Below are 25,847 nucleotides of genomic sequence, written 5' to 3'. Positions count from 1 at the left end.
GGAGGCAACGCAACCACATGCTTTGCTGTCTGTGTAGGGAAGTGAAGTGTACACACAGCGACAAACCACTAGCAGACTTGAAAGAAGTGACCGGTTACTGCTTGTGGTGCACATGTGTTATTTATGTGATGAATTGTGCCCTGAAGAGCTGGCAGTCAAGTGTGTACTTTATTCAGTTACAGTTAATATACCATATACCATGGTTGCTGAAATTTTAACCATCTTGCTGGGGGACTGATGTTATATAACTAAACGATAGTAATGAAATTTCTGCATATCAGAACAGTACAAGCGGACTGCCTATATTTAAAATATGTTGGGTGATTTTATGCTTATCAAATGGGCCAGCATGCACTATGTTTAAGGACACAGATTCTTGCTTTAGAAGATCCCCTGGTGCTTGGAAGGGGAAAACCAAGTTTTCAGTTCAAACAAAATTCTTAAAAAGTAGGACGTAAATTGGAGGGGTGGGGGAAGGTTGAGTGTTCTGAAGAGACAACAATAGTATGAGCCTTAGAAGTTTTAACTTTATTAGACCACAGCAGAATCTCTTTCTGAGATTCCTGAGTTCAATATCTTGTATTACAGTAATATGAGGCTAGCATACAATTCTCACATAAACCTCCTGTCAACGGAAACAATTTACTCAGAGTTCCCCAACTTAAAAAGTGCTTTTAAAATACTGTCTCTTTAAAATCTGTTGGTTTTCACCGAACAGGTACTTACTGTGTATTGTCTATGTGCCAGGCACTGTACTAGAAACTGGAAATACAATGGTAAGCAAAGCAGTGTAAACTCAGCCCTCACACAACCTTGTCTAATGGGGGAGGTGGATGTTAATAACAGAAATAAAAGGGCAGCTACAGTAATAAATGCTATGAAGGTAAAGTACAGGGTGTTAGGAGAGTACATTAGCAAAATCAACTGGGATTGTGTGGTCAGAGATGGAAGGAGAAGGAACATTTCAGATGAGACCAAATAAACAGCTGAAGTTAAAAGCAAAGGGAACAGAGTTGAAAGAGAGACTGAGCACTAAGAAGTCTTGGGGGTCAAAGAGAGCTTGTGCACTGAGAAACGCAGAAAAGTCAGCATGGTAAGTGAGTTGTGAGTATGTATAAAAGCAGATCACAACAAAGTTACAGTTAAGCAGGGGTCAAATTGTGCAGGTTCTTGTAGGCTAGGTTAAGGAATTAACTTAAGTGCAATGGAAAGCACTAAAGGGCTTTGTGCGGAGGAGTGACAGGATCTAATTCACATGTATTGACCATGATCAAATGGTTTGGAGGGGGGCAAGAGTGGAAGAAGGGAGACAAGTTACAGGGGATGGCAGTGAACTATGCATTTTAATAAACCAATGACTTTTAATAATGGACTTTACTGAGTTATAATTTTCTTATAATAAAATACATGTTTTAAGCGTACAGTTAATAGTTTGAAAAGTACATAAACATCTGGTAACCATCAGCAAACTGAGGTATAATTTGCATCATCCCCCTTAAAACTCCCTGTGCCAATTTGCAGCCAATCCCCTTCCTCTCTCCCAATCCTGATCTGCCTTCTGTAATTACAGCTCAGATTTTATTTGTCTAAAGTGTCTTATGTATGGAATCACACAATACGTACTCTTTTGCATCTACTTTCTTTCTCTTGGCATAATGACTTTGAGATTCATCCATGCGTTGCATGTGGTGGAACTAGCAGTGCCTTGCTCTTCAGTGATGAACAGTATCCCATTGCTTAAATACACCATCATTTGTCCATCCCTTTACCTGCTCATGGGCATTAGGATTGCTTCCAGTTTGGGGCTAGGAACATTTATGTCTTTATGAGGATATACGTTTTAACTCTTATTCAGTAAATACCTAGATGTAGAATTGGTAAGTGGATGTTTAAATTTATAAGAAATAAGCTAACTTTTCCAAAGTGGCCATACCCATTTTATCCTCCCACCAGCAACGTATGGGAGTTCCAGTTGCTCTACATCCTTGCTAACACGTGGTTGACTTAACATTTTAAGTCTTATTTATTCTGCAGGGTGCACAGTAGGGTGTCATTATGGTTTTAATTTGATGGCTAATGATTCCGAGCATTTTTTCCCTGTATTTACTGGTCATTCATAGATAGGTCTTCCTTTGTAAAGTGTCTGTTCAAGCTTCTAAACCTGGGTTAGGTTACAAGTTTTTTTTTTTTTTTTAATATTCTGAATGTAAGCTGATCATCAAATATGTTTCACAAATATTTCCTCCCAGTTTATGGCTCGCCTTTTCAAATGCCTTTTGAAGAGTACAAGTTTTAAATTTTAATGTAAATTAATTAGGCTTTTCTTCCATGGTTTGTGCTTTTTGAGTCCTATCTTTAAGAATACAAAAACCTTTCCTTATGATAAAGTAACAAAGATTTCCTCATATGTTTTCTCCCAGAAATTTTATAGTTTTAGGTTTTAACTTTCAGTTGTATGATCCATTTAATTTTTGTATCAGGCGAAGTAAAGCTTGAGGTTCATTTCTGCATATACAAATATCCAAATGGCCCAGCACTATTTGTTGAAAAAATACTATCTCTCTGCTTGAAAAAATACTATCTCTTTGCATGAAAATACCTTGGCACCTTTGTTAAAAGTCAACTGACTATGCACATATTTCTAGATTCTCTATTTAAGTTCCACTGTAAATATTTTAGGCTTCACGGGTCACATGTGATCTCTGTTGCACATTCTTCTTCTTTAAAAAGCCCTTTACTAGTGTGAAAACTATTCTTTGCCCACTGGCTGAACAAAAACAGGTTGTAGGCCATAGTTTGCTGACCTCCTCTCTACATGTCTACCTGTATGCCAATATACACTGTCTAGAGTGAGCCTTGAAATCAGATACTGTAATTCTTTCAACTTTGTTCTCTTGTTTTCAAACGTGTTACAGCTATTTTAAGTTCTTTGCATTTCCATAAAAATTGTAGAGTCAGCTTGTCAATTTCTTTAAAAAATGTTAAGATTCTGAGTAAGAATATATTAAATCTACAAATCAATTTGGGAAGAATTATCCTCTTAAGAATATTATATCATCTGGCCAGGTGCGGTGGCTCACACCTGTAAACCCAGCACTTTGGAAGGCCGAGGCAGGCAGATTATGAGATCAGGAGATAGAGACTATCCTGGCTAACACGGTGAAACCCTGTCTCCACTAATACAAAAAATTAGCCGGGTGTGGTGGCAGGCACCTGTAGTCCCAGGTACTCGGGAGGCTGAGAGAGGAGAATGGCGGGAACCTGGGAGGCGGAGGTTGCAGTGAGCTGAGATCGCACCACTGTACTCTAGCCTAGGCAACAGAGTGAGACTCCATCTCAAAAATAAATAAATAAATAATAAATAAGTTAGCTAGGCATGGTGGCAGGTGCCCATAACCCAGATATTCACGGGGCTGAGGCAGGAGAATCGTTTGAACCCAGGAGACAGAGATTGCAGTGAGCCAAGATTGCCCCCTTGTACTCCAGCCTTGGGGACAGAGCAAGACTCTGTCTCAAATTAAAAAAAAAAAAAAAAAAAAAAAAAAGAATATCGTGTTGTCCGATTCGTGAATGTGGTATATTGTTTTATTTATTCAGGTCTTCTTAAATATCTCACAGCAATATTTCCTAGTTTTCAGTGTACAGGTCTTGCACATATTTTGTTCATTTATGTCTAAGTATTCCATAATATTTTATGCTATTATAAATGTTTTCTTAATTTTGATGTCAATTTTGTTGTTGTTGTTGCTGGTAGGTAAAAGGGCAATGAATTTCTTTATATGACTTTGAGTTCTTACTAAATTTACATGCATTAAGATACTAATTCACATTCAGTAGAATGGCCATGTTGGTGTGGATATGGTGATTAGGGAACACTTCTATACTCCTGGTGGGAATGTAAACTAGTACAGCCACTATGGAACACAGTGTGGAGATTCCTTAAGAACTAAAAGTAGAGTTACCATTTGATCCAGCAATCCCACTAGTTGGTATCTACCCAGAAGAAAAGAAGTCATTATACGAAAAAGATACTTGCACATGCATGTTTATAGCAGCACAGTTTGCAACTGCAAAATCGTGGAACCAACCCAAATGCCCATCAATCAATGAGTGGATAAAGAAACTGTGTGTGTGGTATATACACACATATACCATATATAGGTATATGTGTGTATATATAGGTGTATATATGATGGAATACTCCTCAGTCATAAAAAGGAATAAATTAATGGCATTTGCCGCAACCTGGATGAGATTGGAGACTATTATTATACGTGAAGTAACTCAGGAATGGAAAACCAAACACCGTACGTTCTCACTGATATGTGGGATAAGTTCTCACTTAGTGATAAGTTCTCACTAAGCTATGAAGACACAAAGGCATAAGAATGATACAGTGGACTTTAGGGACTTGCGGGGGAAGGGTAGGAGGAGGACGAGGGATAAAAGACTATGAATAGGGTGTAGTGTATACTGCTCGGGTGATTGGTGCACCAAAATCTCACAAAGCACCACTAAAGAATGTATTCATGTAACCAAATACCACCTGTATCCAATAACCTATGGAAAAAATAATAATAAAAGCTGTGCTCAAAACATGTTAAAAAAAAAAAAAAAAAGTCAAAACCAAACCAGTAACAGCTGATTCTTAAAAAAAAAAAAAGATGGCTGGGCTCGGTGTCTCATGCCTGTAATCCCAGCACTTTGGGAGGTCAAGGCGAGCGGATTACCTGAGGTCAGGAATTTGAGACCAGCCTGGCCAACATGGTGAAACCCTGTCTCTACTAAAAATACAAAAATTAGCCGGGCGTGGTAGCACACACCTGTAATCCCAGCTACTTGGGAGGCTGAGACAGGAGAATTGCTTGAGCCTGGGAGACGGAGGTTACAGTGAGCTGAGATTGTGCCATTGCACTCCAGCCTGGCTGACAGAGTGAGACTCTGTCTCCAAAAAAAAAAAAAAAAAGATAATCACAATTAATCACAGATTGACAAGAACATGTAGAAACTGCAACCCTGACACATTGCTAGTGGGAATATAAATGGTTCAGTCACTTTGGAAAATAGTATGGTGGTTTCTTATAAAGTTAAACACAAATTTGCATATGACCCAGCAATTCCAGTCCTGTATATCTACCCAAGAGAAATGAAAACATATCTCCACATCAAGACTTATGTGTAAAAGTTTATAGTGGCATTATTCATAAAAGTACAAAAGTAGAAATAATCCAAATGTCTATCAACTCATGTTTGTCCAGGATAAACAAAATGTGATACTATCCATTTAATGGAATACTAGACTAGTCCACAATACAAAGGAACAAGCTATTGATACATGCGAAATCATGGATGAACCTCAAAAATGATATGCTACGTGAAAGAAGCCAGACACAAAAGACTGTATGTTTTATGATCCCAATTATATTAAATATTAAGAAAATAAAGTCTATAGAGACAGAAAGTAGATTAGTGGTTGCCAGGGGCTTAGACTACAAATGGGTACAGGGATCTTTTTGGAGTAATGGAAGTATTCTGAAACTGGATTGTGGTGATGGTTACAGAACTCTACACATTTACTGATGATTACTGAATTATACACTTAAACTGAGTGAATTTTATGGTATGTAGATTATATCTTCATAAAGTTGTCACAGAAAGCCTAATGGTAAGTGAACAGTGAGTTTGCAGAATGTACATTCAGAATAGTTCAACATGAATACATGGTCTAGATACATATCCACATCAGATATACTCATTGTATTTGGGGAAGGAGAGAAAGAATAGGTCTGAGGAGGAGAACATAGGGGACTTTAACTTCATTTATAATGTTTCAAACAAAAACAAACATATGACAAAAAGTTAACATTTGTCCATTTTGGGTGGTAGGTATATGAGTTTTCCCTAAATTATTTTTTGTATTCTCCTATATTTTCTTCAATTCAAGACCAAAATTAAAGAACCAAAAAGCAAATGTAAATGATTACCTAGTTCCTTCATTAATTTTAATTCCTTTATGGCTTTAATTCGAATATCAAACACCATCTAAAATAGATAAATAAAATAATGACTAAGTTGTAAAAAACGGGAGGAGATGAAAATGAGGATTGTCACTGTGTGCATAAACAAATTATTTGAGATATTAATTACCTGACATTTAGTAGTTTTTGCCTACTTAAAATTTTTCCATCCCTGAAATTCTTTTATAAGATCAAAAGCAAAAACTTAGATCTTCATAGTTAAGTTTTTACCAAATTGATGTTAATTGGAACAGAAAGGACACCTACAGAAAACTAAAGAAACAATTGTAGCTGAAAGGCAATAAGCTGACAAACCACTAACTTTTCTCATGAAAGCAAACAAAATAAACTCAGGGCAATCACATTTCTCTATGTCAGGAATGATGAGTGTGGGCCAGTAAGCATAAATAAAAATGTATACTATCAGCCCAAGAGCACTATTTAAAATTGCTGTTTAAATGACTTTATTTTAGATTCTTTCCCTTTTTTGGTTTAACCGAATTTTCTCTAGGATATAAAATCTTGGAAATTTAGGAGTAAAACTGATGTCAGACAATCTATCCTCCCACAGTACCCCACACTGTGGAAAGAAGAAACAGAATGAGTCATAAAGGACTTCACCAAAGTCTCTCACTTAGGGTCAAGGTACTAGATCTTCCCAACTTTAGTGTATTCATCTTAGTGCATAAATATTAACACACTTTAAGAAATTATAATATTTATATAAAAGAAAACAACATTCTAGTAAGTTTCAACTTGTTATAGAAAAAAAACCCATAATGAATTGAGACTACATAAATATAAAAAGGTATTTCCTAAGATGATGTTTAAGGAAACTAGTCTTCAAATGGAGAACTAGAAGAGTTCCTTTTAAGAATACCTGGCTTTATAGAAAAACAGAGTACAATGTAAAACCATTTAAGATAAATTTAAAAAACAGAAGTCCACAACACAAAACCAAAACACATGTATACTTGGTTTAAAAAAAAATACAGAAAAGACCCTTGAAAATAGCATTTTCAAGGAAGCCAGAGAATTCCATGAACTAACTAAATAAGTAACTCCCACATTCTAATTCTAGGCTTTGGAGGAAACTTTAAAAGGCACGTACTTTCTTGAAATATGCTACGAGCCAACTAACATAGGTAAACAAGCAATAATCAAATGTTAAATAAAAAGCTAACTTCCTAAGATTTGAAGTCTCTTGACACAACTGTTCTGAAAGATTAAGGTATTGTTTTCTAAATACAATTCTGTTAACTGAAAATCTATCAGCCAACCTTTAATTATATTCTACTCACTGTGTTAACAGTTGCTGATATTTTAACCTGCTTCTCTTCAGAGTCTACCTGGCATAAATTTTTAACATGGAGCCAGTCAATCTCATTTATACTAGTGACCCATTTCTCTTCCTTGGTCAACAAGCTGTAGGTAAATAGAAAAGATTAGAAATTAATACCTTTCCTTAGGCATCACTTCCAAAGCTCTGCATGTGTCACTTAACGTGACTAATTAGAGGTGACCAGTTCTACTGAGTCGTTTCTATGATAAGTGGGCTATCTTTGCAGGGTAATGTTAGGCAGTAGTCTACAAAGTCTATATTCATGACTCCAAATATTCTTTGATTTTCCCACATAATTTGTTGCCACATTTTTCCACAGAGAACTTCCGTAAGTAAACAATCAGTTGCTCACTTCTGCCTGCACCCTGCAATCACTAGGGGAGCTTTAAAAGAGCGCCTAGGCCAGGAGCCTACCCTACCTGATCTAGATTTCATTTAACAACAGGGCAGCCATGTGTAGTCTGTAGACTGACACTGCACAAAAGGGCCACGTCTAAGGAGTGTCACACATGGCATATACATTGTATACTGAATTTTTGAGAGTTTTGTTTTATAAAAGCAGTCGGCAGTAGAGTATCTTGTTCTAACATTTTCCTGCAGATAGTAGTAAAGGGTCCTGAAGAGGTGCCTTCTTTCCAATTCACAAAGAAGCACTAATGGGCTTGCAGAAGTCCTCTTTGGGAATGTGCATCAGAGCTCTGAAACATAATTCTACTCTTTATTGCAGTTATTCCATTCTGAGCTCCCACCTTAAGCTAGCAATCCCAAATACAAAGTGTGAAGCACAAGATGTTCCGTGAAGACTACCTTAAAATAGTGAAAAACTGTATGATAATCATGACAATGACTGCATTAACTAAAACATTTAGCACTTACTGTGTGTACTTTGTAAGCACTTAACTCTTTCAATCTTCTCAACTCTATAAGGCTGGCACTAGTTATTATCCCCATTTTACAGACAAGAAGACTGAGCAGAGAAAGACGAAATACCTTGCCCAAGGTCCCATTACATCCTACTGACTTGCCTAGGAGCACAGCTAGGCAAACTACATAGATTACTATGTATCCATCCAAGGCAGTTTATAAAGAGTCTACAAATCTCAAGGTTGGGCAGAGGGGATGGAAAGCAAGATACATCTACAAAATAATCATTATTAGGTTTAAAAAGAAAGGCACCCAAATGCTAACAGTAATTAACAGTGCATGGTGAGAAGAGGGATTTCCCCAGTCCCAATAAATGTATATTGCCTTTTATAAAGGAAATACAGTTCTTATAAACAAGGTGGAGAATGTCTGAGAAACCCCTGTCCAAAAGAGTAACAGTGGTAAGTGTACTATGAAATAAATGGTCCATAAGTGCTCTGCTGCTCTGCGTCAAAGCCACTATAAATAATGATGCAGAAGTCCTGCAATCTAAGTAAATTTGTAGCACTGAGAAAACAGGGAACTTGAAATCTTCAATATATGGAAATATTGCAGCTACAGTATATGACACATTGACTACAGCAAAGTACTATCACAGACACGGATGACAAAAAGACAGATGTAGCTTTAAATGGGACCGCAGGATTCATGGGGGCAATTCGCCAGGTAACTGCTCTATTTGGGCAACTGGGCTCTCAAGAGTCACAGAAGGGATTATAAGGAAACCATGAGTCAACTTATGGGTCTCCTGAAACAAAATATCCAGAAACAATTTAGCCATAATGTTTATACCTTCTTCAGGAAGATTTTCAGGAACTTTCTCTGCGAGAATGTTTCTTTGGTTTTATAACCAGCGCTAATCAGAATTCACCTGATAACTTGCATTATAGCCAACTAATTGATACTCTATATAGTCTAGAAAATCAGGGATACTTATATTATTTTCTCACCACATTTACCAAAAGTCCCTTACAAAACATCATTTTTTTCTCTAAGTTACATAACCTACAACATTCGTGTATACAATATTTAGAACATAATGTCTAGAAATAAAGAAACATTCAACCCTTGTCACTAAAATAAAGCTTTAGAGTTCTGCTGGGTGGTACTGTAATTAAAATGACTTTTAGAAATCCTTTTTCTCCTATTAGCGAGTTACCTGTTATCATCATGAGAATCCTGAATTAAAACTGAGCTTCCATTTCCGAGCCCTTGCTCCCTGAACGTCTTCCTCATGTCTTCCTTGGAGATGGCCATCCAACCCTCCCCACCTGGGCATCCAGCACTGTTGATGAAGATGACACCTGCTGGGATTGCTAAGGCTGTGAGGACAGTGCCCACTTCTGCATTAGATGGAAAGACATGTGGAGATTCTATCACCTGGCAACACTTTTCTCCTTCACTGCTTGTGTCCAGATGAAGAACATTTAAAAGCAGAGGTTCGCAGTCAATACCAGTTTGAATGTGGACTCCACCAACCTGCAATCATATCAAGGAAACCATTAGTACAGTTGATACTTGCCAACATTGTCAACATAACATGGTAAAAGATTACTCTTAGAGAACAACCCTCATTTTTTCCAAGTGAAATAAAATTTTCACAAATGTCTGTTAAGCATCAAAGGAACAACTTCAGATCTGTCTTTTGAAACTTTCTTATCTACCTTTTATTTTTTTAGAAGAAATCTACGATAGACTGGAGATAGAGATTTATGAGTTATCACGGGTGGTGATGAAGCCAGATTGGCCAAGGTCAGTTCACAGAGTGGCTGAAGTGCTCCTGGCCACCCTCTAGAGATAGAAAATTCACTGTCCACCTCCAAACCACCCCAACGACTCCCCAACTCAGTATAGATCCTCACTCTTCTAAATTCCCACACGCACTATGCACAGACCCCTACTCCAGCACATATGGTGCAGTTCTTCACACAATGAGGGCCTAAAAGGACACAGATCAACTGACTGGCCTTTGACCTAGCATCTGACACACAACCTGGTATAACGGAGGCGCTCAAGAAATGTCTCCTTGACGTACAACTAGCACTGATTGTCTAACATTTATCAAGCATTTCAGTAGTTTTCTAATATCTAATTGCCCTCACATAGGCTGAATAAAATTTCATTACAATGACTTTTTTTTTGAGATGGAGTCTTGCCCTGTCACCCAGGCTGGAGTCCAGTGGTATAATCTCAGCTCACTGCAACCTCCACTTTCCAGGTTCAAGCGATTCTCCTGCCTCAGCCTCCCAAGTCACTGGGACTACAGGCATACACCACCATGCCCGGCCAATTTTTGTATTTTTAGTAGAGATGGGGTTTCACCACGTTGGCCAGGCTGGTCTTGAATTCCTGACCTCAGGTGATCTGCCTGCCTCGCCCTCCCAAAGTACTGGGATTACAGGCATGAGCCACCATGCCCAGCCATTACGACTTTTAAAACATCCAAAATTATCACAAATATTTCTTCAGCAATTTTTTTTACCTCCACCCCATTCCACACAAAGATATCTTCTCCATCAGCAATTTCAGTTTCACACAGTGTCAGTTCATCCCCTAGAAAGAGATTACCAGTGAGACCATTCATCACGACCATCAGAAATGACTGAGCTAAAGAAAGAGCTGAGACAAATATTTGTTTGAAAAAGTATTTTCACTAAGGAAAATTTAAAAAGTAGTAATTATTTTTATTCTATTGACATCTCATTTCGTAATTTTTCTTTAAAATGTTGTTACAAAAGCTTTGTGAGCATGGTGGCAGGACAAAAGAGATAATCCAAAGGTCAAGTGTACTTGAGGCACATGACATTGGAAACAGGAGTTAGGCTTAGGCATGGAATGGTCCCAGCTCCACTGATACGTCCATAACACAAGCTGTATGTCTTTGTGTGCTTCAAGTCTCTCAGCTCAGTTTTTTCATTTATGAAATGGGGATAAAAGAATTTTATGAGAATCAAGTGAGATAATTAACATAAAACACCTATTACAGATTTTGGTCCAAATTAGATGTTACTGCCACTACTGTTAATTTTCATTGTTTTGCTGCTATTTAAAGGAAGTAAACGCTTTCAAACTCCCAAAGTATTTCTTGTTTTACTACAAAATCTGAAGCTGAGAGTTGGGCAGAAAATCAAGTCATATAAATATGATTCAGATGGTTTGAAACCATGTTGCTCAACAATACGTGTCAATATAAAAAATTCTAAAGCTTTTCAAGAAATTTTTAGTAGGGTAGCCTTAATGTGAGAAAAAATAAAATGTTTCCATGTTAGAAGAATTTCACACATTATATAAACTGTACACATTAAAACTCGGATATATTATTTCTTTTGGAAAACTTACAGTGTGAAGATAATCTACTTAGTTAAGCAAGTAGTAGGTGGGGAAGGACTGACAAGGAGCAGAAAATCACAGATGAGCTGGACAAAAATATAGATGTATAAGAGTGAGTTGCTATGTTTTCATATTTATCTTACCGCCAAGTGTCTGGTAAATGTGAAGTCCTGCTGGTACAAGCTTTGCAACACTAAGAACCATGTCTCCTTCCCAAAATTCTAACAGCTGAAGAAGATTAATGAAAGAAAAGAGAACATTGAAAAGTGACACATACATATCACCTTTCCAGGTTACTGTGCCAACTTACATAAGAAGATGACACAAAGAGCAAGCAAATGAATACTCTCACTCCCAGCCAACACCGCAAACTTCAAAAGAAGGCATCGCTTGTTAAATTAGTCAAATCCCAAGACGGCTAATCTCCTCCATTCCTGAGTGAAGAATTCTGGCATACACGAAGGGTACAACAACCATCTAAACAATTCTGCTTAATATATATGAAGAGCACTTTTCTCAGAAAGCAAGTTGATGAGCATGCCAGCCTAGGAATTTTTACTCAAAAGAGCAAGACTAATTTGTGGAATTAGCAATGTTGAGGGAAATGCAGTCCTGACTCTAGCACATACTCATCTTCTAGTTGCTTGAAAGGAATGTCTCCCATTGCAAATTTATAAAGGTGCATTACCAGTTTACTTAATAGATTACCAGGGCTTCGTTTCTAGATCTGAGAGTCTCAGCACCGTGGCAAGATCACCAAAATAATATCACCATAAAAGTCATTCCTATCTAGTCATTCTCTACAATACCATAAGGTATTTTCTTAAAAAGAAATTTCTTATTTACAAGCAATTAGTTTGCTGTGAACTAAGTTTCCTAGCCTCTTGTCAGTAACTTCCTTGTAAGAGAATAGTTAGTAGGGATATACATTTAAAACACCAAAAAGCACAGACTGGAGTGTACCTCACACTTACAAAGTGAATAAGATCCTTTCCATTTAAAATATCCCCCTAGACAGGTTCAGATTCCCACATCCACCTGTATCAACAATGCTAGAATTGGCTCAGAAATAAATTTCTAATGAAAAAGTTCAGAAAGATTAGACAATTTTAGAAATCCTGACACTGATCTAGTGTTTAAATAACTTCAAATCAACTAAGGTTAAAAGGGAAATTGCTTTGCTTTTCTTAGCAGAAGAAAATTGAAAGAAAGCTAATAGTTTTGGTGAGTAATAGGATTTTTCAGAAAATTCATTAAACTAATTTCTGGGAAAAAACACAAAAAGCTAACATTTTCTATCTCCCTTTTCCTTGATCAGAAAGTAGTGTGGAGCAGGAGTGTGATTAGGAGGAAAAAACCCTAGATGAAGAGTAAGGAGACCAGGGACGGAGTCTCAGCTCCATCAACTAGGTTTAGGACCATAGGCAAGACATTGAGTCTCTTTAAATCACACTGCCTCGTCTTCAAATGGGGCTAATGTATCTTCATGAGATTAAAGAACCAAATCATATAATTTATATGAAAGCAGTGTAAGTAAAATAAAGAACACTGCTGTTACTATTATCATCATTAAAACATATCTTGAAAATGACTTGGAGACTACAGCACTGTTTTCACTCTAGACTAATAGATACTTTCCTTCACTTAAGAGTATTATTAATAAATACTGTTCTACACTACAGGATACAAAGTTAGTTGCTTTTACTTGTTCAGTAGTTCTCAGTTTTAAACAACATGCTCATCTTTATCTTTTCGCTCTCTTTGAAAGGCAATTTGCTTTCATTTATTTTCTAAAAAAGAGACAACTTCATACTCTTTCTTCCCCTCAAATAAAATGTACCAGCCTGATGGTCCACCTGAAAAGCTGCTGGTAGGAGCTGTGGAGAAAAGCCTCCTAAAAGACTTAGAAGATCTGGGTCATCCCTCTGTGAAGTGGCAGATGTCAGGTCTTTCTAAGCAGCTTTGAAAAATAAAGTTGTATCCTAAACAGAATGAAATGGACAGTCTAGCTGGAGATGGTCCTTGATGTCTAAATTAAGAGGAAGTAAGGCTGTATTACCTGAAATATTGACTGCCGGAGATCTCCTAAAGTTTTTCTTTTATCAAAGGTCAAATCCCACACACTTTCTGTTTGAGAGACTACCGGGTGCAGAGCCCCATTGAAGAAATGGTACTGAGGGCCCAGGTGAAGATGCAATTCAACAGTATTGTTTGCAGAATCACATTCTGCCCTTTAAAGAGGCACAAAAATACATAAATACCGTGTTTTTGTAACAGACACAGTGTTCTATCTCAAACCAAAGATATCTGGCTTACAATACAATTAAGTTCTCTATCCTACCTAAGTAACAATTTTTCTTCTATGAGCCACAATTAGTCACTTTAGTTTTTCAGTCAACAGCAAAAATTCAGTTCTGTCGCCATGAATTCCAAGAGAAAACTGTTTTAACGTGGGCTGCAATGTTAACTCCATTTCTCTGAACAAAGACTGACACCTGAAATCTTCTAATTCTGAGATTATATTATAGTTATGAACAAAATGCTAGAGATCTGCTTACATAATTGTGTTAAGTAGCAGATTTACTTCTATGTCATCTATCATCCTTATTTCCACTAGATTTTGCACACTCTCACTCTCCCATGACTTTTTTTTTTTTTTTTTTTTTTTTTTTTTAAAGACAGAGTCTCACTGTGTCACCCAGGCTGGAGTGCAGTGGTGCCATCCTGGCTCACTGCAACCTCCACCTTCTAGGTTCAAGCAATTCTCCTGCCTCAGTCTCCTGAGTAGCTGGGATTACATGTGTGTGCCACCACGCCTGGCTAATTTTTGTATTTTTTGTAGAGACGGGGTTTCACCATGTTGACCAGGCTCCTCTTGAACTCCTGACCTCAGGTGATCCGCCTGCCTCGGTCTCCTAAAGTGCTGGAATTGCAGGTGTGAGGCACTGCGACTGGTCCCACGAAATATTTGAAGCCAGTAGCATGAACCTCCTGAGACCACGTTATCCAGGCTAAAAGTCCTTGGCAGCAGCCTGGTGTCGCCTGCTCTTCTCTGAATGCACTCAGCTGACTTGAAGCCAGCACAAAACACAGGTAGGGTCTGGCCAATGTGGAGCTGGAACGAAGCTTATCGCACAACTCAGGTACTTCAGGACACTTCAGTGAACATGGTCAGAGAGCACAACCACATGAAAGACCTTAGTGCGGGCTGACGACAACCCTTTTTTTTTTTTTTTTTTAATAATAACAACTGCTAGTCCAGACCACTTATGCAGGTTATTTTTTAGACTTAAGATATTTCACTCTGTTAAGTTTTAATCTTTTTGGTATCTTGGTTTTTGTTGTTTCTTTGCTCTAGTGTCATTCACTGTACTTTTTTCCCCCAGCTCCAAGCCAATGATAAAAATGTCAAATACACCCTGTCATATAATTAGGCATTTGAGCCCACAAGAAGATCATGGGAACATCCATTTTCCTAACCCAATACCTGATTTACTCTAACAGAGCACAAATAAAGAAGCAGTTCTTCAGAGTCAAAGGTGAGGCCCCAAAAGAGAATGCTGAGATTATAAAGTTCTCACAAACCATCTCTTAAAGTAAGAATCCATTATAGGCTTTCCTCCAAGATCAGCATTAGATTCAATAGGTTATAGAATCCATATTTCCCTCCTTTTGAAAATCTGCCCACCTCTGATCCTCTCTCACTACATGCCAGTTCGCTACAACTACTTACCCATGAGGGGTGATTTTCACGGCAGGCTCTCTTTGGACCCAAGGAAATAATCTGGCCAGGCTGGGATACAACTCATTTAGCCCAGCTATGTGCTCACTGATTTCTCTACTCGTCTTAGGCTTCAATCCCTACTTAGCAATGGCCATTTTATATGTCACTGTTTAATTCACTCTCACACATAAGGGATAATTTCAAAGTTAAAGCTACCCTCACTATAAAAATTCAGCAGCCAAAGAGACACTTGCATTAACTAGTTGACTATTTCTTTTTCTTGTTAATTTTCATTATTGAATGCTTAAGGCCTAAATTAGATCTTATTCTCCAGAAACACTAGTCAAACTCTAAAAGTAATTTAAAATTACCTTTTGGTTTGTAGTTCAATGTTAGCTGCATCCATTTCATTCAGTAAATGACATGGAACCCCATATCTTGGATTAGCTCGAGCTGTGAACAAAATTTTTCATTAACTTGTGTTGGCTAAATGAAATCTGGTTGCTGGAAGAGGTAGCATGAAGACTAGAAAGGACTGTCCTGGGAGCTAGGAAAGCTGCTACTAGTTTGCTGTGTGAATATGAATTTTCTCAGGATCTCAGTTTTCCCATCTGAAACATGAAAAAGTTAGAACAAATGAAAAGTAAATCGTTCTTTAAGATAAGCTAGAAGAATTCAATTTTTTTCAACTCTTTTAAGTATACTTTTTAAAAAGAACACCCAGATTTTCATCTTTTTCTTTTTTCTTCTTCTTTTCTTTACTTTTTTGAGACAGAGTCTCACTTTGTCACCCAGGCTGGAGTGCAGTGGCGTAATCTCAGCTCACTGCAACCTCTGCCTCCCAAGTTCAAGCAATTCTCGTGCCTCAGCCTCCGAGTGGCTGTGATTACAGGCTCGTGCCACCATGCCTGGCTAATTTTTGTATTTTTAGCAGAGACAGGGTTGCACCATGTTGCCCAGGCTGGTTTTGAACTCCTGGCCTCAAGTGATCCGCCTGCCTCAGCCTCCCAATGTGCTGAGATTACAGGCGTGACCCACCATGCCTGGCCTCAGATTTTCATCTTGATTACAAATACAATAACTGAGTACTGTAAAAATTCTGGAATTTTTTTTAAGTGTAAAAGAAATAGATGCTGCTTATAATTTCACTCCCAAGACACACACACATACACACACACACACACAGGCACACACACAATTTTAAAAATTGGGATCATATTCAACAAATCTGTTTTCATTTCATACACTGTATTTTCCAAAGTCTTAAATAAATGATTGCATAGTAGTCCATTCTATAAGTAGCATAATTAACCTAACCAATCTTTTTCTGTTAGACATTAAGGTGATTTCCAATTAATCACTATTTTTAAAATAGTAGGAACAATAAACATCTCTGAGCATCAATATTCATATACAGCTCTGATTACTTCAAGACAAACTTGTGAAAGTAGAATTACTGGTTTAAACGGTATGACATTTTCTAGGCTTTTAAATACACATACTCAAACTGATCATATTCCATACTTACCATCTCTGGAGGAAATGTCAACTACTGGGACCCAAGAGTCACAGAAATAGTATCTGACTTGGTGGGGTATCTCACTAATGTTCACCTCATTGTCATTCTTCTTCTTCTTTTTTGATTACAGGTAAAATTGAAAATTTTTTGAAACATAGGAATCTTTCTTTTATAAATTACTTATTTATATTCTTTCCCCAATTTACTACTGAGCACAATGAAATATATGTAAGCGCACTCTACAGATAGGGGAAATTAATTTGTCATATATTTTACTGTTTTCCATTAGCTTGTCATTTGCCTTTTAATTCTGTTTAAGGGTTATATAATATCACTTTTCCCTAGTTTTTTTCTTTCTTTGCTTTTATGCTCAGAAAGGTTTTCTTTACTTTAAAATAAAATATTTATATTTTACACATTTTACGATTCCTTAACATAAATATTAAAGGAACTATAATTTCATTTAAGTGATTTGTATAACAAAGAAAAATGGCTTAATTATTTCCTTAGCAAATAACCAACTTCCCAGTTGTATTTATCGAGTAATTCACGCCCTTCCTTCCCCAAAATATCTGAAGAGCTACCTTACACAAATATGCTTAGACCAACTCCTGGGTTTACTGCTCTTTTTCAATGATCTGTCTACCTTTTTGCATTGCCACTACACTGTCTTCATTGCTATAACTTTATAAATACGTTTTTACTGATACAGCAAATTCTCCCTCAGTCATCTCTTCTTCAGTTTTTATTACTTTATTTCTCCAGGTGAATTTTAGAATCATTTCATAAAGTTCTATCCCTTCATTCCCAAAAAAGTACACCGAGATTTTGGTTGGATCTTTGTTCAATTCCTAAGCTAACAAGAGAACTGTCATTGAGTACATATTCCAATTATGTACACACTAAAATTAAATTCTATGAAAAAGACTAATACTCCATTTGAAGATATTCTTTTTCTGATAATATATATTTCTATAACTGTGAATTCTGATACACAATATTTTTACCAGAACCATTTCCATATCTTTTTTTTCTCCCAGAAAAATACAAAGCCTTTTTGATTAACAGCATAGTTATGTAACTGTTTTCGATCTGGAAAGTTAATTTCCTTTGATTCACATGCAAATTAGTAACTGCTTTATTTTTATTCTTTATAAAAATGATGGCTATTCTCATTCTCTAAGAACAATATTCTCATCTCTAATAATAGATATGTCTCAATCTATAAAGCTTTTCTCATTAGAGTTTTTAACTTTTGAGCAGACTTTGAGAAGTGATCAAAAAATCTTACTAGGCCTCATGCCTGTAATCCTAGTGAGGCAGGAGAATAGGGTCTGGAGACAGGTAACCTAAGGCTGTTTCGCAGACTTCCTAGAAATAAATTGAAAGGAAAACCCTAACTTTCCATGCCTAAGTAACAAAAGGACCAGAGGCTACTCCATTTGACCTTTTCTGCGCACACATAGGAAATTGGGTGACCCCAACAAATCAGACTGTGGGTGGAGTCTTTGTTTGCAACTTTGCAACCACTTCAGCCTCTGAATGTTTGCAGTTGGCAACAAATACGACAGAAACAAATAGGACTGATTGCCCGTAAGGTCTTTGTTTGCAACTTTGCAACTTCACTCCAGCCTTTGAATGGGTGTTGCCCCCAACCAATCAGACTGACAGCCGACTATGTCTTCCTTTGCATGGAAGTATAACTTTGTAACTTCACCCTAGCCTCTGATTGGTTCCAGAAAGCAACCAATCAGATGTTTGCACATGAGAGTGACTTTTGTAACTGCACTTCAGCCTTTGGTTAGCTGCTTTCTGCAATCAATCAGACTGACTGTGGGCTACCAATTCATTTACATGAGGTGAGCATGAAGTGGCTAATGGGAAACTTCTAGGAGGTATTTGGACCCGAGAAGATTCTGTATCTGGGTCCTTGAGCCGCTGCTCAGGCTGCTCCCACACTGTGGAGTGTAGTTTCGTTTTCAATACATTCCTGCTTTTGTTCTTTTGTTGCTTCATTCTTTGCATTGCTGTGTGTTTTGTCCAATTCTTTGTTCGAAATGCCAAGAACCTGGACAACTTGCAGTCATGACCCTCTACCAATGACACCAGCACTTTGGGAGGCTGAGGTGTGAGCATCATTTGAGGCCAGGAGTTCGAGACCAACCTGGGCAACACAGCAAGACCCTGTCTCTAAAAAAATGAAAATTAGCCAGGTGTGGCAGCATGTGCTTATAGGCCTAGCTACTTGTAGGCCTAGCTTGTAGGCCTAGCTACTAAGGGAAGAGAATCACTTGAGCCCAGGAATTAGAGGCTGCAGTGAACAATCATGCCACTGCACTCCAGCCTGGATGACAGAGTGAGGTTGCATCTCTAAAAATAAATAAATGAATAAACACACAAAAGGTCTTATTGAGAAACAGGAAAATAAAGGAGAAGATATGAAAATATATAAATAAAGGATAAATAATAGAAATAAAAGATATAAATAAACATAAAGGAGAAGATACAAAAGAATCAGGAAAATAAAGAAGATATAAAAATAAGACCAAGGCCACTTAAAATTCAAAGGCAACATATGGCTGAATGACAGAGCCAAGTCTGAGCACATGGCAATCGCACTCAAGTTTGCCAACACAAGAAGGTTTTATGCTATCCAAGGAAAACCAGTTTTGAAAATGTAATGATGATCTTACATTATTACAGGGTAGAAAATTAAAGAGAAGTATATAATCTTTATAAAATGACAAATTGTTAGATTTCATTTGGCATAATATAGTTCTTGTTAGCTTTAAAATATTTTAAGTTGTTCCAAGAGTAAACCTTTTTTTAAAAGAATAAAAACTCAAATAGCATTCCATGTTTATCTTCTAAAGCCATTAACTGAAACAAATAGGAACATTTTTCTTTCCATACCTTCAGGGGGTCTCTGCAACTGGGATTTCCGATAAAACAACATGTAGGCACTTTCTTTACCCTGAAATTGCTGTTCAATATCCTTTTCCCTGATTGGCTGGACTTTAGAATCATTTATATCAAACCAGTGGGGACAGGAGATGCTACTGTTTAAACCTGGGGATTCTGGAAGAAGCGTCTCGAAAATTTGCTGGTCATTCCTTTGGAAATCAGACTCAGCCTGGAGAGAACCATTCTTCAAGAGACGAACTATACTTTCATCTGAACTGAGTAGAAATATCTGAGAATGGAGCTGTAAGAACTACACAGAAACAGACAAAAAAAATGCGAAGTTAATTATTCAAACAAAAATTAGAAGTGATTAAAAAATGTTTTCTTCCTTTCTGTGATTAGATCGTTTAACTTCATTTTTATTTTTGACCTGGCCAGCTAGGGAGGAAAATCCATCTAGGTATAATAAAACATTTAATAAAACCACAGTGCTCTGTTAAATAGTCTGATAGTTACACGAAGGGAGGAAGTCGCTATGCTACAATCTAAAAAGCATTTTAATTATACCTCACTAGTGCTGTTTAAAAAAGTATTTAAGTGGAACAGATTAGGTAGAACAAACACTTTTGAAATATTTAAAAGCAATCTAAACAAGGCACAAAACAAAAGCAGTCACACAGTGTACCACCATAAAAGATAATTTGAAAACCCAGACAGACTCTGTTGGGATAAGGTAGTAATTATCAACCTAAATTATCTTTTAACCCGAACTAAAGTGAATGTTGTCTGTTCTAAAAGCTGGCAGACAAGCTCAGAAAATCAAAGCAAAGTAAGGGTTAAGTTACAATCCCAAAGTTCTTGCTAAAGGATTAGGAAGAAAAAAATATCTTTCTCCATTGCCTGTCTCTACCTCCCCATCCCCTATGCCTCTATCCTCTCACTTTCTAACCTCTGTCTGGCCTTGCGTCTCTTCCTTTTCTCTCAGCCTAATTTACTTATATAGAAAATTACTTGGGAGTTAAATTTAACACGTGGGTACTTCATCAATCACCCTGGAAAGGTGATTTGTGCATTTTTCTCTTGGAAAGAAAGTAATCTGTGGTAATGTCAACTCTCTAATCAAAAGTATTATTTTATCAACAAACAGAAGAGTGTAGGGCATAACCCAAAGACAACGCTGTTAACACTGTGTATGAGAACAGAGAGTAAAATATCGTTGTAGCTAATTTGTTTTAAGGTACAAAAAAGTATCAACAACTTGAAAGCTTTGAGTAATGAACTTTCTTTTCATTTTTTTTGGTTCTTTGGGTTTTTAAGTAATGAACTTTCTATATAGCCAAGCTTTTCTTTGATAGTTGAGAATTAACTCTTTTAAGCCTCAAACATCAATGCAGTCTGTCCCAGTAATGACAAAGAAATTTTCGTAGACTAATATTCCTAATAAAAATGATAAACTCTACGCAAAACAAGGAAAACGACTGTTGGGAAAGGAACCCAAAGTAGGCATAAAGTGAAGACATAATTCTTTAAAGAAGGGAAGCAAACCAGGTGAGTTCTGCACTCACCTACTACTACCCAGTTTGTAGCACTGCACGGTGGAACAGATTTCAAGAAAAGGCAAGAGTCTTACTGGGCTGAGGGGACAGAATCTGAGAATAGCAGAGACGCGAGATCCCACGAAACAGCCCCAGTTCTGTATCAAATCCTCCTAAATCCTTGGCTAACTCCTAAGTGGTAGAATGGACAGCGCAGAGCCCAGCAGAGAGTATCAGTCAGGAGGTTCGACAGCTGAGCAGGGTTGCCTGCTGCCAAGAAGAAAGAACAAGGAGTTCAAGTCCTGCCAAATTAGAAAGAGATAGCAAACTTTTTCTTAAAGAGCCAGATGGTAAATATTTCAGAAGCAAAACTGAGAACATTACTTAGTACTCACCTCACCTTTTAAAAAGTAACCATTTAAAAATGTAAGGCATGTTCTTAGCTCAAGACTGTAAGAACAGGCAGCAGGCCACATTTTGCCCACAGGCCATTGTAACGGACCCACCCTAAAGCCCAAAATTTAACTTCCACAGACTCTAAAAGATTCAAAGGTAATTTGAGGGCTTGTTAGAATGCAATGCAAAGATCTTTAGAGAAAAATAACATAATCCAGAGTCTCTACAACACATCATCCACAATATGAGATTATATGGAGCAGGAGGGCAAGACATGGGGAGATGATGGTCAAAGGATACAAAGCCTCAATTCAAAGGTAGGAATAAGTTGTTTTTCTTAAAAAATATATTGCACAGTGTGGCAAATACAGAAAATAATAACATACTGTAGATTTCAAAATTGCTGAGAGTAAATTTCACCACAAAAAAATAAATATTTGAGATGATGGATATGTTCATTGTTTGATTTAATTATTCTGTATTGTATCTGCAAATTAAAACATCAATCTGTACCTCTACAAATATATACAACTAAAATTTATCAATTTGTAATTAAAAAATAAAAATTTATATTGAAAAGATTATATGACATGCAAAGAAACAGGACAATGTTATTCATAATCAAGAGATGGAATGGTCAATTCAAAAGAGAATAAAAGAGTCAACAGAATCAAATTCAGAATTAATCTAGCTATAATAGCAAATAGCTATTATAAATATGTTAAAAAATTTAAAGGAAAAGATGAATAGAATGGGTAAAGAGAAGGGGAACTTCAGCAGAGAAATGTACACTTTAAATAAGAACTAAGTGGAAAGACTACAACTAAAAAGTATAATATCTGAAATGCATAGCTCATTTGGTGGTCCTAACAGAAGAGTGGCTCAGTAGAAGAAAAAATTAGCAAAGCTGAGGACAGGACAGATCAATGGAAATTGTCCAAATTGAAGCAGGAGAAGAAAAAAATGAAAGAACAAAACACCAGTCTGGCCAACATGGCAAAACCCTCATCTCTACAAAAAAATACAAAAAATTAGCTGGGTATGGTAACACATGCCAGTAATCTCAGCCACTCGGGAGGCTGAGGTTGGAGGATTGCTTGAGCTTGGGAGACAGAGGTTGCAGTGAGCTGAGACTGCGCCACTTCACTTCAGCCTGGGCAAGAGACTGAGACCCTGTCTCAAACAAAACAAAACAAAAGTCCCTAGAACATCTAAGACCTGAGAGGAATTATCAAATGGTCAAATATATACAGTTGGTCCTCAGTATCTGCAGTTTCCAAATCCACAGATTCCACCAACCATGAATCAAAAACATTAAAATAAATAACAGTATAATAGTGAAAAATAATAAAAATTTAAAATACAGTACAACTATTTACATAACATTTATATTGTATTAGGTTTGTTTCCTTTTTTTTCTTTTGGAGACAGGGTATCATTCTGTTGCCCAGTCTGCAGTGCGGTGCATGATCATAGCTCACTGCAGCCTCAGACTCTTAGGCTTAAGCAATCCCCTCACCCTAGCTTCCCGAATAGCTGGGACTACATGTGCGTACCACTGCATCCAGCTAATTTTTAAATTTTTTGTACAGATGGGGTCTTGCTACGTTGCCAGGACTGGTCTTAAAATCCTGGGCTCAAGCGATCCTCTTGCCTAGACCTCCCTTTTGCTGGGATTACAGGTGTAAGCCAGCCTATGTTAGGTATTACACATAATCTAGTGATAGCTCAAAGTATACAGGAGGATGTGACTAGGCCATATGCAAATACTATGCCATTTCATGAAAGAGACTTGAGCATCTGCAGATTTTAGTGTCATCTGGGGGTTCTAGAACCAATTCCCCATAGATATGGAAGGATGACTGTATATAGTTAGACTCCCAGAAAAAGAAAGAGAGATGAGGCAGAAAAAGAAATTGAAGAAATAATGGCCAAAAGTTTTTCCAAAATTTTAAAAAAGACTTTGGACCACAGATGTTAAAAATACTTAGCAATAAAATGTAAATAAACACAAGGAACACAATACCTAAATACATTATTGTCAAACTGCTGAAAACCAAAGATAAAAAGAAAATCTTAAAAGCAGACCAAGAAAAAGAAACATTACATTCAAGAGAATGAAATAAAAAATGACAGTTGGCTTCTCATCCAACATACTGGAAGCCAGAACACAATGGGCCTCTCTAAAACACTGAGAAAAACACAAAGTGATTAACCTAGAATTCTGTATCTATCAAAAATACCACTAAAAAATGAAGGTAAAATAAACATTTTCAGACAAAATCTGGAAGCACTTTTCACCTGCAATTCTGAACTTCAAGAAATGCTAAAGGAAACTCTCTAGGTTGAAGGGAAATGATATTAAATGCAAACCTGGATAAACAATGAGCAATAAACTCCAGAAAAGATAAATATAAAACACTATTCTTTCCTTAATTTATTTAAAAGTCACTAAAGTGTTTAAGCAGAGGTAGTAAAGTATAGTGGAATTTACATTATATGTAATAGTAAAATAGAAGAAGGCAATAGTAGGAAAAATGGGAAAGGGAAAATGAAATTATACTATTGTAAGCATCTTACAGTATACATAAAGTGGTATAATATTAATTTGTAATTTACCATATTAATTTATACATAGTGTAATCACTAGATGAAATTAAATACATAGATTAAAAAGCCAACAAAAGAGATAAAAATGGGACACTAAAAATTTATTAATTAATCCAAAAGAAGGCAGGAAAGGAACAAGAAAATAACAAAGAATAGAGGAGAAATAGAAAATAAATAGTAAGATGAGAGATTCAAACCCAGCCATACAAATTATATTAATGTAAATAACTAAACATTCTAATAAAAAGGAAAAGATTGTCAAACTCTCTGTCATCTGATAGAAAATAGAATAGCAGAGAAAATCAACACAGGCAAAGTTGTTTTCTTGAAAAGTTTAATAAACTTGATAAACCCCAGCAATGAAAAAGAAAGCTAAAAAAGACAAATTATCAATATCAGAAATGAAAAAGGAAACATAAGTTCCTATGCTACAGACACTGAAACAATAATATGGTGATATTTTAAACAACTTTATGCCAACAAATTTGACACCTCAGATAAATGAACCAATTCCTTAAAAACCGTAATTTTCCAAAATAAACAAGAACCAACTTCATACTGAGACACACATGTATAAGAAAGCTTATATGGCTACATTAATACCAGACAAGGTAGATTTCAAGGCAAGGAATATTAGCAGAGATAAAGACAAGCATTTCTGGTGTGGTGGCTCATGCCTGTAATCCCAGCACTTTGGGAGGCCAAGGTGGGAGGATCTCTTGAGCCCAGAAGTTTGAGACCAGCCTGGGCAACATACGGAGACACCATCTCTACAAAATAAAAAATATAAAAAAGAATTCATAGCCCGGTGAGGCCAGGTGTGCCTGTAGTCTCAACTACTCAGGAGGTTGAGCTAGGAGGATCTCGTGGGCCCAGGAGATCGAGACTGTAGTGAGCTGTGATTGTGCTCCTACACTTCAGTCTGAGTGACAGAGCAAAACTCTGTCTCAAAAAAAAGGCAAGTGTTTCACATCAGGAGGCAATAACAATACTAAGTGTGTATGCACCTAATAATATAGCTTCCGGAAGATACATGAAGCAAAAACTGTCAAAACTTTCTTTTAAAAAAATGAGACAAATCCACAATTATTGTTGGGAGATTTAAAATTCCTCAGTAATTAATAGAAAAGGCAAAACCATATATAATAAGAATAGAGAAGAAACAAAGAACACAATCAATTTGATCTAGTTGTCACTTGTGAAATGTTACTTCCAAAAACTGCAGAAAACAACTTCTTTAGTGAACACAGAACATTAAGCAGGATAGACAACACTATGAACCGTAAAACAAGTCCTAATACATTCAAAAGAACTGAACTCATATAGAGTATGTTCTCAAAGTACAACGGCATTAATTAGAAATCAATTTACTGACATAACGAAAAGATAACTAGAAACCCCCTAAATATTAGGAAATTAACCAACACACCTCCAAAGAACCCAAGGGCCAAAGAAAAAATAAGAGAAATTAGAAAATATTTCAAACTGAATGAAAATGAAAGCTTATTGAATATAACTGTCTGACTATATTCAGCAATATAACTAT

General features: G+C 36.7%; 1 protein-coding gene across 6 annotated transcripts in view; it reads right to left on the bottom strand.

Annotated features, from left to right (window-relative positions):
• Positions 1 to 25,847, bottom strand: part of USP40 (ubiquitin specific peptidase 40) — a 93,682-nt gene that overhangs the window by 42,353 nt on the left and 25,482 nt on the right. For 4 of the 6 annotated variants that reach the window (XM_050752796.1, XM_050752799.1, XM_050752800.1 and 1 more), the window contains 8 exons: positions 19,770 to 20,070; positions 15,709 to 15,790; positions 13,673 to 13,844; positions 11,757 to 11,841; positions 10,766 to 10,836; positions 9,443 to 9,762; positions 7,319 to 7,442; positions 5,985 to 6,042 (listed from right to left, as the gene is read on the bottom strand). In XM_050752796.1, the coding sequence (XP_050608753.1) occupies positions 5,985 to 6,042; positions 7,319 to 7,442; positions 9,443 to 9,762; positions 10,766 to 10,836; positions 11,757 to 11,841; positions 13,673 to 13,844; positions 15,709 to 15,790; positions 19,770 to 20,070 (1,213 nt within the window). Of the gene's footprint in view, positions 1 to 5,984; positions 6,043 to 7,318; positions 7,443 to 9,442; positions 9,763 to 10,765; positions 11,736 to 11,756; positions 11,842 to 11,965; positions 13,364 to 13,672; positions 13,845 to 15,708; positions 15,791 to 19,769; positions 20,071 to 25,847 lie in introns of those variants that run through there. The other 2 variants (XM_050752801.1, XM_050752802.1) reach the window with 2 other exon arrangements.

This window comes from Macaca thibetana, chromosome 12 (genome assembly GCF_024542745.1).
Source record: "Macaca thibetana thibetana isolate TM-01 chromosome 12, ASM2454274v1, whole genome shotgun sequence".
Classification (NCBI taxonomy): domain Eukaryota; kingdom Metazoa; phylum Chordata; class Mammalia; order Primates; family Cercopithecidae; genus Macaca; species Macaca thibetana.
This window is presented reverse-complemented; position numbering and strand designations above follow the sequence as displayed.